Source organism: Oncorhynchus clarkii, chromosome 19, assembly GCF_045791955.1.
Source record: "Oncorhynchus clarkii lewisi isolate Uvic-CL-2024 chromosome 19, UVic_Ocla_1.0, whole genome shotgun sequence".
Classification (NCBI taxonomy): Eukaryota; Metazoa; Chordata; class Actinopteri; order Salmoniformes; family Salmonidae; genus Oncorhynchus; species Oncorhynchus clarkii.
Genome location: NC_092165.1, coordinates 45430861 through 45450765, shown reverse-complemented (window position 1 = coordinate 45450765; position 19905 = coordinate 45430861). Strand labels below are relative to the sequence as shown.

The 19905-nt window shown below is 42.0% G+C and overlaps 1 protein-coding gene across 6 annotated transcripts in view; it reads left to right on the top strand.

The window, feature by feature from the left end:
• Positions 1-4138: 4138 nt before the first annotated feature.
• LOC139375294 (low density lipoprotein receptor adapter protein 1-B-like) overlaps positions 4139-19905 on the top strand; it is a 73778-nt gene continuing 58011 nt past the window's right edge. The window contains exon 1 of one of the 6 annotated variants that reach the window (XM_071116928.1): positions 4139-4405. In XM_071116928.1, coding sequence (XP_070973029.1) covers positions 4321-4405 — 85 coding nt within the window. In that variant the 5' untranslated portion in view covers positions 4139-4320. Of the gene's footprint in view, positions 4459-19905 lie in introns of all 6 variants that reach the window. The other 5 variants (XM_071116932.1, XM_071116934.1, XM_071116933.1 and 2 more) reach the window with 5 other exon arrangements.

Sequence of the window (19905 nt, the reverse complement as noted above, 5' to 3'; positions counted from 1 at the left end):
AAACATCATCAGGCAGTAGAGTTAAGTCAGAAAGAGCAATTAAATGTTACGGTCATCTCACTCCCACTAGGAGGCAGTGTCCATCTCTTCCGTTCTACAAAGCCTCTGGTCCTCAGGTTTTTTGTTGTTGTGGGGGTTCACTCTAAAATTAAATCCAATCACAGCTAATGAACTAGCTGCCTCTGTTCAGCCAAGCCTGGGACACATAAGATGGTAAATGGCAGAGGTCGCAGGGCTAATATATTGATTACCTTAATCCCCAGACCAGTCTGAGCACTTAAACCCGCTGCCCTGTTTTCTTCTATCACTGAACCCTCTGTATTCTCTATCCACATCTTTGGCTGTCTGAGCACCACAGTGAAATAATCACTAGAGCCTTTTAGAAATAGAATGACCTCTCGTCCAACGATTTCTAAATAACGGAACTGTAAATGGAAACAATAGGGGCTGCCTGTTTGTTCACTTCAATTTTTGTATTTCAGGTTCTTCAAGATGTTGCTCTCAATTAACCCTTTTAAGATGAAGTATGGCTTTGACAAAGAATTCCCTCAAATGCTTTGTATCCAAATACGCTGACAAACACATGGATCCGGTTTTGGAGATTGTTGCACCCACTCAGCTGAGTTGCATGGGCATTCCACACTGCAAGGCGTAGAGGCCCCCCAAACCACGCATATTTGGCAATTTCACATAGAGGTGCCCTATCAGGCATAAATCTGCAGAAAAATAATTAATTGCATACATTTAATCCTGAGTGCTTTGTTCCAAATTAACGTCTCAATTTGGCACATCGACCATTCAGATTTGACAGATTAAAATGGGTCTTTTCAAGCAATCTGAATCTGGCAAAGTATACAGTAAACAAATCATGAAGCCATTATGCAATGCAAATTTAGCTCAGCATTTTGATTTATTTCTATTGTCTGCTATTAAATAGATATCTACTGTGCTGGCAATGGGGATGTAATATAGGAGGCCATTGGTGTGAATTACGTGGGGGACAATCAGTACTCCTGTGGATAGACACTCGCTCACCACAACTGATTTTTAAGACTGGCCAAGATTGATATTATCAAACTGTCAAACAAACATGATGTGCATGAATTCTAGTTAGGTAGTACATTCATTATACATGAATAATTATTTCACACGTTCCCCCTGCCAGCAGAGCAAGAGTTGGCTGCATTTTCATATCAAATATGTGCCTTCAGCAGCTGCCTACGTCAAATCAAATGTTATTGGTCGCATACACATATTTAGCAGATGTTATTGCCGCTGTAGAGAAATGCTTGTATTTCTAGCTCCAACAGTGCAGTAATATCTAACAATGCACACATCTAAAATTGACCTACTCACTTGAACCTGTCTTGGATCACTTTCTTTCCTCCAATGCTGAATGAATTGATAATGGAAAATATAAATTCCATTCATCTTTTTGCTTTAAAGTCTAGGATACTGTCATTTGTACTATTTCAAACCAAGTTATGCTAATGCACCTGGGAACACTACATTGTAGAACTATTTATTTATCTGTGGCATGTCATCTCCTTTGAAATCTGGAACTGCTGGATATTTTGAATTCCAAACCCCTGAGTGCACAATGTGAATAGGTGATGACTGGTGTTAACTCAAGGAAATTAAATGTGGAAAGTGGACCTTTTGCTGGGGTACAACATAAGGATCTTATCTATTCTGAACAAAAATATAAAAACGCAACATGCAGCAATGTCAAATATTTTACTGAGTTACAGTTCATACAGCTCACATCAACAGCATCCTCCCGGACACCCTAGACCCACCCCAATTCGCATACCGCCCCAACAGATCCACAGATGACGCAATCTCAATCGCACTCCACAATCTTAAGCTCACCACTAAGCTAAGGACTTTGGGACTAAACACCTCCCTCTGCAACTGGATCCTGGACTTCCTGATGGGCCGCCCTCAGGTGGTAAGAGTAGACAACACGTCTGCCACGCTGATCCTTAACACTGGGGCCCCTCAGGGGTGTGTACTTAGTCCCCTTCTGTATTCCCACGACTGTGTGACCAAACACGAATCCAACACCATCATTAAGTTTGCTGACGACACAACAGTGGTAGTGATCACCGACAACGATGAGACGGCCTAAAGGGAGGAGGACAGAGAACTGGCAGTGGTACCAGGACAAAAACCTCTCCCTCAATGTGAGCAAGACAAATGAGCTGATCGTGGACTACAGGAAAAGAAGGGCTGAAAAGGCCTACGTTAACATCGACGGGGCTGTAGTGGAGCGGGTCGAGAGTTTCAAGTTCCTTGGTGTCCATATCGCCAACAAACTATCATGGTCCAAACATACCAAGACAGTCGTGAAGAGGGCACGACAAAACCTTTTCCCCCTCAGGAGGCTGAAAAGATTTGGCATGGGCCCCCATATCCTCAAAAGGTTCTACATTTGCACCATCGAGAGCATCCTGACCGGTTGCATCACCGCCTGGTATGGCAACTGCTCGGTAAGGCGCTACAGAGGGTAGTGCGAATGGCCCAGTACATTGCTGGGGCCAAGCTTCCTGCCATCCAGGACCTATATAATAGGCGGAGTCAGAGGCCACACCTGTCAGGTAGAGGGATTATCTTGGCAAAGGAGAAATGGTCACTAACAGGGATGTAAAGATATTTGTGTATATGGAACATTTGAGATATTTTATTTCAGCTCATGAAACATGGGACCATGTTGTGTTTACTTTTTTGTTCGGTGTATCATGGATGTTGGTTCATGAAAGATATTTGAAAAATGCAAAGTGGAGATGGTCATAACTCATGTGTGGAACAGTTTCATTATTCAGATTCAATCAGAGCCAACTCAAAATATTTATATTGACAAAAAACAACCATCTAGGGGAGAAGAGCTTTTGTTATGGCCCGGGAGGGTGTATGACACCCAAGAGTCCCATAGGGAGTCCTTTCAACACAGTTCTGTCTCCAGACAGGTGATCATGTCACACAGAGTGTGCCAGAAACAGTGTAGTCTGGAGGGACTTGCTGAGAGCTGGGGTCTATGGTGATGGAGCAAAGGCTCACTGGCACTGGAACTGGCTTGGCTTTGTTTTTTCACCAGCAGCTGTCTGGCCATTTATATGATGGCCTGGCTGTCATGGCACCAAGGGAGATTGGGGCTTGGGTTACACAGGGGGAGGGGGGGGGGGGGGGTACTCACTCGGGTTTAAATGTATATGAAATGTGTAACTTGAGAGAAAATCTAAAATGTTGAAATATTTATCAAATGAATGTGTAATTTGAGAGGAAATCCAACATCTGTTCAGTGCACATCATCATGATCACAAATATTGTAGCCCATGACAGGAGTCCTGTCAGATATCTACATGATATATGGCAACAGTATTAATTTATCTGATCTACATATTCACCATGTCCATAATAATTATTTAGCCACATTAGTTTATGAACATCTTATTAACACATCAATCAGTAATTTATGTCTATTTTGTTGATATTCTGATAAACTTCACTATTCAAAAGAATAGGAAAATCAGTCACAGTGAAGGCACCACCTGCTCGAGTAACAAGGGCCCGGAAAGAGCTGCGTAGCGAGCTTGCTCGTGCGATATAGTAGAAAGAGAGCCCAAATCTGTCCACGTTGAATAGGTCCTTAATTATTAAGCAGGTGAGTAGTTTTTGTATGGGGAGAGGGGGGGGGGGGCAATGAGTGTCGGATTTAGTCGAGATAAACATAAATTAGTATATTATAAGATTATTAACGCTTATGTTGTTATGAGTGTACTGATATAAGTGTAATGCACGTGACATCCGGGCAACTGTGAAAAAAACCCACTATATCGGAGTTGTCCCCTGTGGGCGTTCGAGACTTTATGCATATTCATGAGGCTAGCAAGCGTCTCTCCATTGAATACAGTCGGTTAACGGCACCCCCATCGAATATTAAAAACGTAGTTTAAATAAGGAGATGTTTCCACCAATCCAAAGAGAGGAATAGGCGGGAGCTTGACAACCCGCCATTCCGCTCTGTGGACAACGAATCCCATTGTTAGAGTGGAGACATAAGCATCTCGTCATTATATCCAATTCTCTGTTAAATATTCCACAAATATACGTCACGTACATTATGCGGTTAATTTACATAGCTAGCTACATAACACCGCCCAGTGGGACGAATATGATAATGTTTCTATTCTGGGCTGTCTTTGAAACAGTGTGGGGGGGAAACCGCTGGAAAAGTTTGGGAGAGTGTGACAAACCAAGCTCTTCGAGAGACAAGAATCGAAACTCGTTGGGCTTTTTGCCCCAATTTTGGATTACGACATGGACGCTTTGAAGTCGGCTGGAAGGGCAATAATTCGGAGCCCCAGTCTCGCTAAACAGTCATGGGGTGTGGGCAGACACAAAAGTAAGTAGTATTGGTAGCAAGCTGACTAGTTAGCATGTGGATACTAGTAAAAGGTAAACAAATGTTTTCTAGTCTTTCCTATGTAGTTATTTAAACGCTGGGTACGGAAGGTTACTGCTACCTGCTGTATTCCCCAATTTGTTCCTCTGTAGCTAGAGTAAAGTTTACTTAAAGTAAAGATCATACCTAGACTGAAAGTATTTATGCTCACTCACACACCGACACACATTCACACTCATATGCAGCTACTACTCCGTTCGTTCTTTATTCCTAAACATATTATCTATCCTGATGCCTAGTCACTTCAACCTGCTTTTATGTACATACCTCATACCCATGCACATTTATCTGGTACTAGTACTCCCTGTATATTCCTACATTATTGTATCTTATTCCTATTGTTACTTTTTTGTAATTATTTTAACTGCATCGTTGAAGGGATGTAAGCAAGCATTTCCTGATCAAGTCTACACACCCGTTATATTCGGCGCGTGAGACAAATACTTGTATTTGTAAACATTTTTTTCATGTGATTGCCGATAGCTCATTAAAGCTAAAACGTGCTAGGAAGATTGTTTGGCTATCATACCAGGTTTCCCCCAGGAAGCGTCTAGCCAGAATAGATTCTGACCATATTCTTGCTTACGGGGTTCGGACTAGCCCAATATTGGACTAAAGGAGCCTAAAGTTACTCCTTAGTCCAAGGAACTTGCATGTTCAGTTTAAAGAGAATTGGCCCATCTAAACGTGAATCGAATCTCAATTCCGGTATAGTTTTAGAAACATAAATCCCTCAATTTAAAAATCACATCAAAATAATTTCACAAATGCCAAATACACTTACTGTACACTGTCTTAACACTGTTGCAGGTGACAACGTTTTTGGCGTCTGTGTTCAGTTTACACACAGGTGTTCAGAAACAAATGCTATAACATGGAAATATGGCCGTGTGGGAACCTTTACCCTATAAAGGTGTGTATCAGTTTAACAATTTTGTTTTTGGGAAATAATTTCTCACCGATATGAAAGATAAGGTCCTTATGCTTCAAAAACCGTACCGCAAGCGATGCCAGTTACTGTTCAGACAAAGCGTCGCAGCTCCTAACAAAATTCCACGCTACAGAAAACGCCTTCATCCAATGACTCTTATGTGTATTGTAATGGAACTGAGTCATGATCAAGGACTAGGGTCGGACAGGCTTCCTGTTTAGATTAAGACACTGCGGAACCGGCACGACATATGGCTCAAAAAACAAATTGTCTACACATTTTGCTTCACAAAAAAATGTAAAGGAGTGTTAGCAGAGAGGTCTTAGAGGGGGCTCGATTTAGTTTGTTTTGGTTAACATGTAGCCTAAAAACCAACAAGCTGTAAACACCTTTCAAACACATACTGTATGATCAACACTTGGGAAATTGGCTTTAAAACAGATTTCTTTACTTATTTTATTACACTGAACAAAAATAGAAATGCAACAATTTCATAGATTTTTACAGAGTTACAGTTCATATAAGGAAATCATTTAATCTAAATAAATTCATTAGGCCCTAATCTATGGATTTCACATGCCAGGGAGGGCACAGGCCCCCAGAGGTCCTGGGCTGGAGTGGTTACACGTGGTCTGCGGTTGTGAGGCCAGTTGGACATACTGCCAAATTCTCTAAAACATTGTTGGAGACAATTTCTCTACCACAAGCTAACATTTGATTCTCTGGCAGCAGCTCTGGTGGACATTCCTTCAGTCAGCATGCCAATTGCACACTCCTTCAAAAGTTGAGACTTCTGTATTGTGTGACAAAACTGCACATTTTAAAGTGACCTTTTATTGTCCCCAGCACAAGGTGCACCTGGGTAAGGATCATGCTGTTTAATCAACTTCTTGATTTGCCACACCTGTCAGGTGGATGGATTATCTTGGGGAAAGAGAAATGGTCACAAACAGGGATATAAACAAATGTGTGCCCACAATTGAAGCTAAATAAGCAGTTTGTGTATGAATTCGTATTGTTTTTGCTGATATTTTTATTTCAGGTCATGGACCATGGGAGCAACACTGTCCATGTTGCGTTTTATATTATTATTCAGTATAGATAAATCAATTCTCCATGTCGGCAGGTAGCCTAGTGGTTAGAGCGTTGGGCGTAACTGAAAGGTTGCTGGATCAAATCCCTGAGCTGACAAGGTAAAAATCTGTCGTTTTGCCCCTGAACAAGGCACTGTTCCCTGGTAGGCCGTCATTGTAAATAAGAATTTGTTTTTAACTGACTAGCCAAGTTAAATAAAGGTTATATTTTTTATATCTTCATGCACTACCATTGGCTGTGGAGCTGCATGATTCTCACAATGCCTTTGATCTCTGTCTTCAGTGGTTTGCCACACACAGCCATATGATGTGCAGACACGCGAGTGGGTGCATATGATCACACTACTGTGTAGTATGGTTTTTCAAAGAGCGGTGTAGCTTCTTGGTAAAACCTTTTTTTTTTTTTGGTTTCACAGAGGGAACAACACCCCCTCCCCCTGTCTCGCCTTTCTTTTCTTCATAGACGGTGGGTCGTGGGCAGACTTGGTAGCATGATGCCACACGTGCCATGCTGTGCAATCAATGCTTTGTTTTGGTCCACTTTCTCTGGGTGAATAATGAGGCTTTCTAAAGGTCTACTTCCTGTCCCCAGTCTCTCCCGGCAGGGACGATGCATGGCCAACAGCCAGGGTTGGTGGAAGCTGATAATGCCCATATATAATCATGGTTACAGATTTATCAAGGCAGCGTTACATCTTCATCTTTTATGTTGTTGACCTCCTAATGCAGGTCATGTGGGCCCTGGCCTGTGATAGCTTCTGGTCTAGACCTGCATTTCCTCTCACCCACACGCTGCCTATTCCTAGCAAGGTCGGGTAGTGTTTATGGCCAAAACACTGATTTTAACTGATTATTTCAATGCATCATGGCTAATGTAGAGTGCACTGGTAGCTGCTGTTGATAGAAAGTAACATGTTTCATCTTGTCATAACTGGAAGCATACCACTGCTGTAAGATAGTCTGTGTTTTGTTGTGGGCAAGTGATGCATGCTGCTTTCAATGCTGAGACCAAAAAACAGAAGTATTCAGGGTCTTGTTATTGAGATGTCTGGAGTCCATGCAAGGTACCTCCAAGTCCAAACACACCTGGATTCAATGTTGGTGTCCTCCACCCCTACATGATAGAATGTTTGAGTCCCAAATAAAGTAACTCTTGGTGCTCATGCTTTGGGCTAGGCCTTGTACATGCATGCCTATTTTGTTTTGGCATCTATGCACAGAGCCCCCTCCCGCCCCAGTCTCTTTTTAACCATGCCTTTATTTGTTCCTAATTTATTTATCCCATTGAGATTTGAAGCGTTTTCAAGAGAGACCACTCAAGTCTGCAGAGCATAATTCAAGGCATTCACAGCTATGATTCTCCCCCACTTAACAGACTGCTTGACTAGTTGGGCCCAAGTTTGCTGTACAACATTAAAACCTATTTGGTCTGTCTACAATCAGGCTCTCAATGTTCTTGATAGAAAGCCCGATAGCCATCACCACTGTTACATCCTCAGAATGCATAAGCTCCTGAGTTGGGATAATCTTGTGCAATGTCTTGTATTCAAGATCCTAAATGGCCTGGCTCCCCCTCCACTTAGTGCTTTTGTCAAACAGAAACCCAAACCCATGGCAGCAGATTCACAAAGTCTGCCATGAGAGGTAACTGTATAGTTAGTTCCCTTAAGGAAAAGCACCTTTTGTCAAACTGCTTTCTCTGTTAGAGCTTCCCATGTCTGGAACACACTGCCATCAGACACACAACTATTGCAACTTCACAAAAAGCAAAGACATGGCTAAAGGACAGTCAGATTTGTGAGCATAATCCTTAGCTGTGTATTGTCGCTTTCCATGTATTCAGAGTTTTAATAGTCACATGTACAAGGTTGCAGGTGCAATTGCAGTGTACAGTGAAAAACTTAGGCTTTGAGCTTCAACATTCAAATTATGAAAATGGTAATAAAAAAAAACGGTATACAAATAAATAGCACTATATACATAACTGTGGCAGTGATTAATGAATACATTTTCATTTGGGTGGAGGGAGAGTAAAGACTGGGGGGGTGGGTTGGAATGGCCATCTGCAGCATGACCATTGAGTGAACTAAAAACCAACGTTTTCATATTTTTAAAGTAATATACAGAAGTTTCGGAAGTTTATATACACCTTAGCAAAATACATTTAAATGCAGTTTTTCACAATACTTGACATTTAATCTAAGTAAAAATTCCCTGTTTTAGGTCTGTTAGGATTACCACTTTATTTTAAGAATGAAATGTCAGAATAATAGTAGAGAGAATGATTGATTTGATTTATTTCTTTCATCACATTCCCAGTGGGTCAGAAGTTTACATACACTCATTTAGTATTTGGTAGCATTGCCTTTAAATTGTTTAACTTGTCCAGGTGGTATAGCGCAGTGTGCAGTGCAATTACTATTGTGTCATCCGTGGATCTGTTGGGACAATGTGCGAATTGTAGTGGGTCTAGTGTGTTTGCTATGGTGATTATGGTCTTTAACTAGCCTCTCAAAGCACTTTATGATGACAAGTGAGTGCTACGTGACGATAGTAATTTAGTTAAGTTACCTTCACTTTCTTGGATACAGGGACAATGGTGGACATCTTCAAGCAAGTGGGGACAACAGACTGGGATATGGAGAGTGAATATGTCCGTTAACACTCCAGCCAGCTGGCCTGCACATGCTCTGAGGACGTGGCTTGGAATGACATCTGGGCTGGCAGCCTTGCAAAGGTTAACACGCTTAAATTACTTACTCACGTTGGACACAGAACACGCGAACACAGTCCTTGTGAGTGTTGGTGGCCTGCGTTAGCGCCTCAATGTTTTCCTTGAAGCGGGCGAAGATGTTTAGCTTGTCCGGGAGAGAGGTGTTGGTGAATGCGACCTGTGATTGTCTGGAGTCCTAGTCCCATACGTCTTGTGTCTGAGCCGTTGAATTGAGACTCCACTTTGTACCTGTAGTATCTATGGATTTTGGTTTGGATAAGACATAATCGTTGCAGTCGGAACAACATCCTCTAAGCACTTCCTTATGCCCCGAGTCAGTGTACAAGTCAATACTATTCTCAGAGGCGACCCTAAACATTTTCCAGTCTGCGTGATCAAAACAATCTTGAAGAACAGATTCCGATTGGACAGACCAACATTGAACAGTCCTTACCACGGTAGCTTCCTGTTTAAGTTTCTGGCTATAGGTAGGGAGGAGAAGAATGGAGGTGTGATCTGATTTGGGGATGGTCTTGTAGCCGTCCTGGAAGGGAGAGTAGCAATGATCCAGGGTCTCGGGATGTAAAGGGGTCAACATTTTGAAGGAGGTATTCCAGATCGTAAGAACAAAAAAATCTTCTGTAACAGTGTTGAAGAATGCCTTCTATAATGGATGTCTAAAGCACATTCCGTCATAGACGACTTGGTCAGGAAGGAGGGAAAGATGGCGGAAGAGGATACTGAGTTTGAATCAAGCAGCGCGTCATGCAAATTGGTGAAGACGAATATTCTAAATGGACAACCGTAGTATTGAAAACTGGAACAAAGGAAATTGTCTGAAATTGGAGTGGAGGATAAGTTTATGAATGATAATGAATCACTTTTTTTAGGGACGCGTTTGAGTAAGAATGCATATGTGGGAGACCTGTTTTGAGGTGTGGAAAATGGAGCCTGTCAGTTACCAGGACTGCATATTTTGATGAAATGTATTTCTGAAGAACAGAGGAAGATTGCAGTGAGTTTTGATCTTCGGAGTAGAGCACCTGTCAAAGACGTCATCTCAGGGGTGACGATGGATGTTCAGGTTCAATACCTGAAGAGAATCCCTGATGTGGTTGGTGCCCGGCGTCTGAACTGCTGGGTGAATCGAGAAATAAAGTCGGTCCTGTCTTTTGATAAAGAGCAAATACACAACCAAGCTTCACAAATGTAGATAAGCGCTTTCGTCCCCAAACCATTGCAGTGTAAGAATTGTAAAGGATTTGGCCATGTTTCAAGTGTGTGCAGGCGGACAGAGTGTACTGAAGAACGGTGTATAGAAGGACGACTGTTGCAATTTGCGGTGGGGATCATAATCCCGAGTTCCTGGAGTGCCCTTTTAAGAGTGACAGAGATTGAGGTGGCAAAAGTTAGTGGTCAATCGAATCTTCTATGCGAATGCTATTAAAATAATTGAGAAAACAAGTGATGCTAGTGAAGATATGGTACGGCTTGCTGCCTGTCAAAAGATGCCATGTGTGTTAAAAAGTTGGATTTTGTCGTGTTCATTGCCACAATTATAGACTGTACTGCACTAGTCTCTAAGAATTCTAAGAAACTGAAAACAACATTTATTGTGGCTGTGGCAGAAATGTTTTTGGGACTTATGGATTTTACATCTGAAGACTTGCAAGGGCTTTCTTGTGCCGGAAGACCCGCCCTCGAAGGTTCCCCCTGAGCCTGTGTAGGGAGCAGATCTGTTTTTATTTTTTTAACAGAAAAGTTGTTTAATTTAGTTTATTTATAAATGTTGGTAGTTTGTTCTGATTTTGGGAATCTTGATTCCATTCCGCACAGTAGGTGGCGTGATGCATATTAAATTGTGCGATCGCCAATATACCATAGAAGAAGATGGCGCAGTCAAGCTAGCATCCTCTACAACCACAAGTCAATTGACCCTCCCCTAAGCCCCGCCCCCTTGGTTATTCTTGTTGACCTTGGACAACATTTTCCTGGCAAGACCATTTCCCCATACGAACCACTGGCAAAATCGACCGTAGTGTCTGTAGGTATGTACGGCAGGACCAAATCGGAAAGATGGTGCCTAACATCCGATTTGGATCAAACATTCTTTCTACCAATGAGTTAGTCATTAGTATTTCAAAGAAATGGTCAAAAGCTCATGAAACATGGGACCAACACTTTACATGTTGCGTTTTATATATATTTTTCAGTATAGTAATGTTAAAATGTATCACATTTCACATTACACATTTAGTAATGATAGAATGCATTTTAAACTTCATGCATAGTAACAATAAACAATTATATTGATATAAGTGGGGTGGGGGGGGAAATCTGAACAAATTAGCATTTTCATGCTAAAGTATTCAGAAATTTGTGCCACAAATGCAAAAAAATGTAGCATTTGAAACAGTGGCCAAGTAAACAAAACCAAAGCATGGGTTGCTGTCATCATACCTGGTCCTCAGACTCCTTACAGGGTAAGAAAACCAATATGTAATTGTGCAATTTGGGTGAACTAAAATTGACAATTTGGGTGCAATCAATTAACGTAATTTGTCAGAGATAACATGTTTCTAACTATAGAAAAATGTTCAGAACAAGAGATGGTGAGTGTTGTGGCTTGCTGAAATGACATGGTGCAACACTTTAGCCATTTTAACCTCTAGTGACACCCCATCCCGTGAACGGGACCGTTTTCATCATCTTACACTAATTAGCATAACGCAACGGACATAAATCTTCCTAGAAAATATTCCTATTCATGAAAATCACAAGTGAAATATATTGGAACACAGCTTAGCCTTTTGTTAATCACCCTGTCATCTCAGATTTTCAAAATATGCTTTACAGAAGACGCTAGACAAGCATTTGTTTAAGTTTATAATAGCCTAGCATAGCATTATGCCTTGCTAGCAGCAAGCAACCTTGTCACGGAAATCAGAAAAGCAATCAAATTAAATCGTTTACCTTTTGAACTTTGGATGTTTTCACTCACGAGACTCCCAGGTAGATAGCCAAAGTTCATTTTTTTCCCAAAATATTATTTTTGTAGGCGAAACAGCTCTGTTTGTTCTTCACGTTTGGCTGAAAAATCGCTCGGAAATTTCAGTCACCACAATGCTGAATTTTTTTCCAAATTAGCTCCATAATATCGACAGAAACATGGCAAAAGTTGTTTAGAATCCATCCTCAAGGTGTTTTTCTAAAATCTATTCGATAATATATCAGTCGGGACAATTCCTTTTTCTCTAGGACCGAGTGGAGTAATGGCTACCTCTGCACTACGTTAGTGTTTTCTATCCAAAGCTGTCAATTATATGCATATTCTAGCATCTTTTCCTGACAAAATATCCCGTTTTAAAACGGGAACTTTTTTTTCCAAAAATGAAAATACTGCCCCCTAACACCAACAGGTTAAAAATTTTGTTTTTGGATAAACTGTTTTTGCAATGCCCTCAATGGCTTCCATGTGTTTTTAAACGTAAGCCTGTCCGAGATGTCTGACTCGAATGGTTGTCAGACATTGGAGTGCTGCAATTGGTTGTCCCACATTCTGGGGCGGAGCTTAGTGAAGGATCAATTCTGTCTCTGTTTTCCATCCCCTGCCTGACTTCAGCATATAATAGAGCAAGACTCCTACACTGTGTGCCATTTCCTGCTGACAACAAATGGCTCTCGTGATTTTGGCAGTGCTGCTTATAATAGCTGTGCACAGTAAGCCTTTATCTGATTTGCTTTAGTTTGTCTGAAAAATGTTCTCTGACATCAACCTTAAACCAAATGTTATGGCCTGAGAAGAGGTTAATTTGTTTCTACTTCCTTTCCTCTACAATTCCCCATGTTATGTCTGTATGCCTCTGTCTGCGCTTCAAACAGTGCCTTAGTGCTGGCCTAGGAACTGTCACTGTTACCTGCCTGGAGCCCTTTCTACACTGGAAAGACTGGATTTTTAACCACTCAATGTTTTGGTTTATCTACCAATATAATGGCACCGGAGGGGATGGCTGCTGTTTTTAGACTCCTAAGCAACTGTGCTATTTTGTTTCATTTTTTTTGCATTGTTTGTAACTCATTCTGTACATAATGCTGCTGCTACCGTCTCTTATGACGGAAAGAGCTTCTGGACATCAGAACAGCGATTACTCACCTTGAACTGGATATAGAATTTTTTCTTTCTTTCATGAGTCCGACGTGAAGGATATACTGCTTTGTCAAGATAAGGCCCAACTCTGTCTTCAGCAGGAGGAAAAGACAGGGTGCCTTGTAAGAATCGCAGACGAGACGGTAAACTGGACGATCTATGATTGAGACTATCCTACCAAAGGGATATTAAAAACTATAATATCTTATGTTTCACCGAGACGTGGCTAAACGCCGACACAGATCATATAGAGCTGGCTGGATTCTCCATGCATCGGCAGGACAGAGCAGCTACGTCTTGTAAGAAGGGTTGGTTGTGTCAATTTGTCAATAACTGCTGGTGCCCGATGTCTAATATTAAAGAAGTCTCAAGATAATGCACGCCTGAGGTATTCTACCTCATAAGCTGTAGACTACACTATCTACCAAGATCTCTCATCTATATTATTTGTAGCTGTCTATTTACCACCACAAACAGATGCTGGCACTAGGACCGCACTCGACGAGCTCTATAAGGCCATAAGCAAACATGATAATGCTCCTCTTGAAGCGGCCCTCTACAGGCCAGGGACTTTAATGCAGGCAAACAAAAAATCAGTTTTACATCATTTCTACCAGCATGTCACATGTGCAACCAGAGGGAAAAAAACTCTAGACCACCTTTACTCCACACACAGAGATGCATACAAAGCTCCCCCGCCCTCCATTTGGAAAATCTGACCATAATTCTATCCTCCTGATTCCTGCTTGCAAGCAAAAACTAAAGCAGGAAGTAACAGTATATAATATGTGCCGGGGTTCATGGCATTGAGGAGTATACCAACTCAAGTCACCAACTTCATCAATAAGTGCATCGACGACATCGTCCCCAAGTTGACTGAATGTATTTTTCCCAACCAGAAGCCATGGGTTACAGGCAACATCCGCACCGAGCTAAAGGGTAGAGCTGCCGCTTTCAAGGAGCGGGACATTATCCGGACGTTTATAAGAAATCCCGCTATGCCCTCAAACGAACCATCAAACAGGCAAAGCCTCAATACAGGACTAAGATTGAATCCTACTACACCGGTGTTGATACTCGTTGGATGTGGCAGGGCTTGGAAAACCCATATGCGAGCTGCCGAGTGACGCGAGCCTACCATATGAGCTAAATTCCTTTTTTATGCTCGCTTCTAAGCAAGCAACACAGAAGCCTGCATGAGAGCACCAGCTGTTCCGGGCGACTGTGTGATCACGCTCTCCGTAGCCGTCTTGAGCAAGACCTTTTTTAAATGTGTCAACATTCGCAAAGTGGATTACCAGGGCGTGTACTCAAGGCATACGCAGACCAACTGGCAAGTGTCTTCACTGACATTTTCAACCTCTCCCTGACCGAGTCTGTAATACATACCTGTTTCAAGCAGACTACCATAGTCCCTGTGCCCAAGAACGTGAAGGTAACCTGCATAAATTATTACCGCCCTGTAGCACTCACGTCGGTAGCCATGAAATGCTTTTGAAATGTTGGGGTCCTTTTTAGTTTTAATGTTGCTTGTGGAAGTTGTTCATGTATTCTTCTCATGTTCCAGGATCAAGTTATCAAGGCTTGGAAATGGACAGAAATGGCTCACATCAACACCATCATGCCGGAAACCCTAAACCCACTCAAATTCACATACCGCCCCAACAGATCCACAGATGACGCCAATCTCTAATGCACTCCACACTGCCCTTTCACACCTGGACAAAAGGAACACCTATATGAGAATGCTGTTCATTGACTACAGCTCAGTGTTCAACACCATAGTGCCCTCAAAGCTCATCACTAAGTTAAGGACCCTGTGACTAAACAACTCCATCTGGAACTGGATCCTGAATTTCTTGATGGGCCGCCCCCAGGTGGTAAGGGTAGGCAACAACACATCTGCCACGCTTATCCTCAACACTGTGGCCCCTCGGGTGCATGCTTAGTCCCCTCCTGTACTGCCTGTTCACCCATGACTGCGTGGCCAAGCACGACTCTAACACCATCAACACCAAGTTAGCTGCTGACACAACAGTGGTAGGCCTGACCACCGACAACGATGAGACGGCCTATAGGGAGGTGGTCCCTCAATGTGAGCAAGACAAAGGAGTTGATCGTGTACTATAGAAAAAGCAGGGCTGAACATGCCCCATTGATGTGGCTGTAGTGAAGCGGGTCGAGAGTTTCAAGTTCCTTGACGTCCACATCACCATCATCATCATGGTCCAAATACACAAAGAATGTTGTGAAGAGGGCACGACAACACCTTTTCCCCCTCAGGAGACTGAAAATATTTGGTATGGGTCCCCAGATCCTTCTAGTTCTAAAGCTGCACCATCAAGAGCATCCTGGTTACATCATCACCTGGTATGGCATCTGCTCGACCTCTGACCATAAGGTACTACAGAGGGTGGTGCAGGCGGCCCAGTACATCACTAGGGACAAGCTCCTTGACATCCAGGATCTATATACTATGCAGTGTTGGAGGAAGGCCCCAAAAATGGTCAGACTCGAGTCACCCAAGTCATAGACTGTTCTCTCTGCTACTGCACGGCAAGCGGTACCGGAGCGCCAAGTCTAGGAGCAATAGGCTCCTTAACAGCTTCTACTCCCAAGCCATAAGACTGCTGAACAATTAATCAATTGTCCACCCAGACTATTTACCTCGACTAACTTGTACCCCCACACATTGACTCGGTACTGGTATCCCCTGTATAGCTTCGTTATTGTTATGTAATTTTCTTCTTACATTTTTGGTTTGTTTTTGTTTATTTAGTAACTCTTTCTTGAGCTGCATTGTTGGTTAAGGGCTTGTAAGTCAGCATTTCACGGTGAGGTCTACAGCAGGTAGCCTAGTGGTTAGGGCATTGGGCCAGTAACCAAAATGTTGTCGGCTTCGGGATTTGATCCAGCGAGGTAAAAATCTGTCGTTCTGCCCCTGAGCAAGGCAGTTAACCCAAATGTTCCCCGGGTGCCGACGATATGGATGTCGACTATAGCAGCCCCCTGCACCTCTGATTCAGAGGGGTTGGATTAAATGCAGAAGACTCATTCAGTTGTACAACTGACTAGGTATTCCCTTTCCCTGCTGTTTTCACATGTGACAAATAAAATGTGATTTGATTATAATCGTGTTTCCCCTGTTGGTTGTTGTTGCGGTAACTTCCTGGTGTTATGTTGACTAGTGTGGCCAACTGGTTATTGTGGCCTGTGTAACCATGATCGGGGAAAGATCGAGCCATGGAAGAGTAAAACTCTGTCTAGGCTCCACTTTTCTGGTGCCCTACTACTGGTTCGGGGGCAGTCTTCTAAAACAGACATGCCATACTGGAGCTGTAGTTTACTCTCTGCTCTGTCCTGGCTAGTTTTTGCCCTCTGCCTCTGGCCCGTGCAGTGGGCCAGAGACAAAGTCATCCAAAGTCACTGCCAGGTTGTAATGGAGATTGCTTCCTGCATGATTCCTTTATGGAGTTGTAAAGTCCCCAGTGATGTATTGCCCTGTTACATCTCCAGTATGTGTTTGGAGCCACACATGTGTGTGTCACTGTGTGGATGGGATGGAACTGAACAATCATGCTTTGTCACAGTTTTCTTTTTAGATTGACAATATGTAACCTTTAGGGTGACTTGACCAAATTCACGTAGACATGTGAGTGATAGATCTATGATTGTACTTGAAAGCAAGTCTGAGGTGGTAGAGCTGTTCTATGTGAGCTATTTCTATGACTCCCGTTCATCATTATTATTTATTTTTTTGTCTTTTACTTTTGGTTTTATACACCAGCTTTGGTTATTTTTGGTTATGGGAACTATATTTCACAGTGGTGTAAGATGGTACAATGACACTACACTAGTTTATTTTGTCACCTAAACTGAAATGAGGCTAACTGTTAGTTTTAGCAACCACGAAATGGCGGAGCGATTTCTGTATAGGGCAACTTGAAAATAATTTTTTGTTATGAAAAATTCCACACTAATGCAATTCTGCTTTGACTCATTTTAAATGTATGCCAAACAAACAGTGATTTCAAAATATAACAAACCATACAGGACTACTTTTACAACATTTCACTGGAAAAATATACAAAAAATGAATTTAGTGAAAGAACTGTGCAGATGCAAACTGAATCACTGCAAAATCTCCCTCAGGTTTTTATGCCACCACAGTTTTTGGAAAATGTGTTAAATATCTGCGCCGAATTAAAGATTCAAAGTTGTCTGCAGAAGGAATTGTGTGTCAACTATGGCAATGCACCTTGAGTTTGAACACATCTATTTTGGTTATTGAACTACAGTAAGTGAAGTGGCATTACACCTGGTAATGGAATTACGGTTACTGAGTTACATCATGGGTCCCTGATCTGTACGGCACAGAAATTAGTAATTTATGGATACGAATGTCATTCTCATGTTTCACAAGTTTGGACAGCAGAGCACATTAGAGTACAATTCAGCAGAGTAGGGTAGAGGTGCAGTACAATGCAGTAGAGTTCAGTAAAGTAGAGAGATTTAGAGAGGACAATAAATGACGTCCCAGAGTTCCATGCTTGGGCCAGCTTGTCCAGGTGGCCACATAAATTAACTAATACTTTAATGGGATTTGTAGGCCTTCAATGTGCTGTACGTAGCCTCAAGTGGCATACAATATACTAAACTTCTCTTAACTGTATTGTACTATAATATTGTATTGGTTTGTACTTTTCTGTTTACTTACAGTATTGTACTGTACTGTACTGTGCTCTACTCACTGTACTGTGCTAGCCAAACTTGTGAAACATACGTCTATGATGGGTTCAGATTTGGTCCATTTCGTTCAGTCTGTGGACGTTTAATTCATTGAGTCCCACCGTAACGCTGGCGCGTTTTGGACTTCTAGCGCCTTTTATACATTGTGCATTTGAGCTACAGACTTCTGGGTTGTACCGTTGGGATTCTTTTTCTTCTGCATCCGTATATACCAACCATTTAGTCTGTGTGATTAATGGGGGCTGAACCAGAGCGGTGTTTGTGAGACAAAGGCGGATCCCAAAGGGGCCTGGGGCCGGGTCTTATATTCAAAATGGTCTGTCGAGTCTGAATGCTTTTAGTAGTTTGTAGCTCAAACCAATCTATGAAAAGCTGAGTCTCTCATGAACAAGCACATGTAATGTTTTGCTCTATGACGCTCACAAGCCACACAAGTCGTTAGAAGTGTTCTTCTACATAGATCATAGGAAATGCCAGGACATAGTGTCTATAATACTGTATTAAGCTCACATAGTTGCTGTCAAACTCCACACAGTTGTCACTGACCAATATATCCATTTCCCAGTGAGCAAACCATTTTTGTGCTTACAGCATTCATATTAATTACTTTTTATCAGATTTTTGCTTTTGCAGATTATTATTATTTTTTTTAGACGTTGGTCAGTAAAACTCATAAACGCAACTGTTTGTCAAATAGTTGTGTGTTCTACTTGTAGCCCTGGTTGTCCTGAAAAGAAAATGGTGAAACACTTAATTGTAAGGCTAAATATAAGAGCTGGACATGCATATAAATGAAATGCCCATTTTGGCTGGGGTCTTAGCGTAGATAGGGTTAACATCAAGGCCAGGGTGGACTGGCCAACGTTAAACTACTTTTCAACGTCCGTGGACAGCCGGTGTCGGCCGTGGACAGCCGGTGTCGGCCGTGGACAGCCGGTGTCGGCCGTGGACAGCCGGTGTCGGCCGTGCTCAGTGGGTGCGGATGCTGGTTACAGTAACTGGAAAGTGAGGGGGCTCATGGCTGGAGCTGGGAGAGGTGACGTTAACTAGAGAGGGAGGGGTTGTCCAGACTCTGATTATTTTAACTCTTGGTTTGATCACCAGACAACCAAAAGACAAAGAAAAGTTATGAGCTGAAGTTCACAGTATGCCAGTTGACGGGAGGACCGTAACAAGTGGCCCAACTGTGGTTTGTGACTATTATGATTCCCGTTATAGCCAATCCAGTTTTCCTGTTTTTTTGTTGTTGGTAATTGAGTTTTAATCACTTCATAAACAAACAATATTAATATCAGTAAAATCACTAACTAATTGGTAGGTCTACCTTTTACTTGTTACTTCTGTGAACTTTCATTATCCTCTCATGAGGGATAAACATTTTAAAATATCTGAAAGATATGTGGGTTTTTGGTAACGGAATTACAAGGCAATGTTTCTTAAACTTACAGAAGGTAAACAATTTCTTCAAAACAAAATGTGTTGATACAGTATTTGTTGGCATGGGTCTTTTTGTCAACATTGTTTTGATGTATTTTGGATACTTTTTCTGGCAGATGTTTACAAAGACTCCTTTTCTATCAGATTATCCCAAAATAAAAGCCTGTACTTATGCCTCTTTTTTTTTTTTTTTTTTTTTTTTTTAGCAAAATGGTTGAAAAATGTATCAATGCCTTCATTTCCCCAAATTATAGACTCAGCTTTCATTTGGCACCCAATTTGATATGCTCCTATCAACTTCACATGTTAGTGCTCATGGATCCTTTTAGATGGAAATGCCCTTATTGTCTTTGAAGAGATTAGACCTAC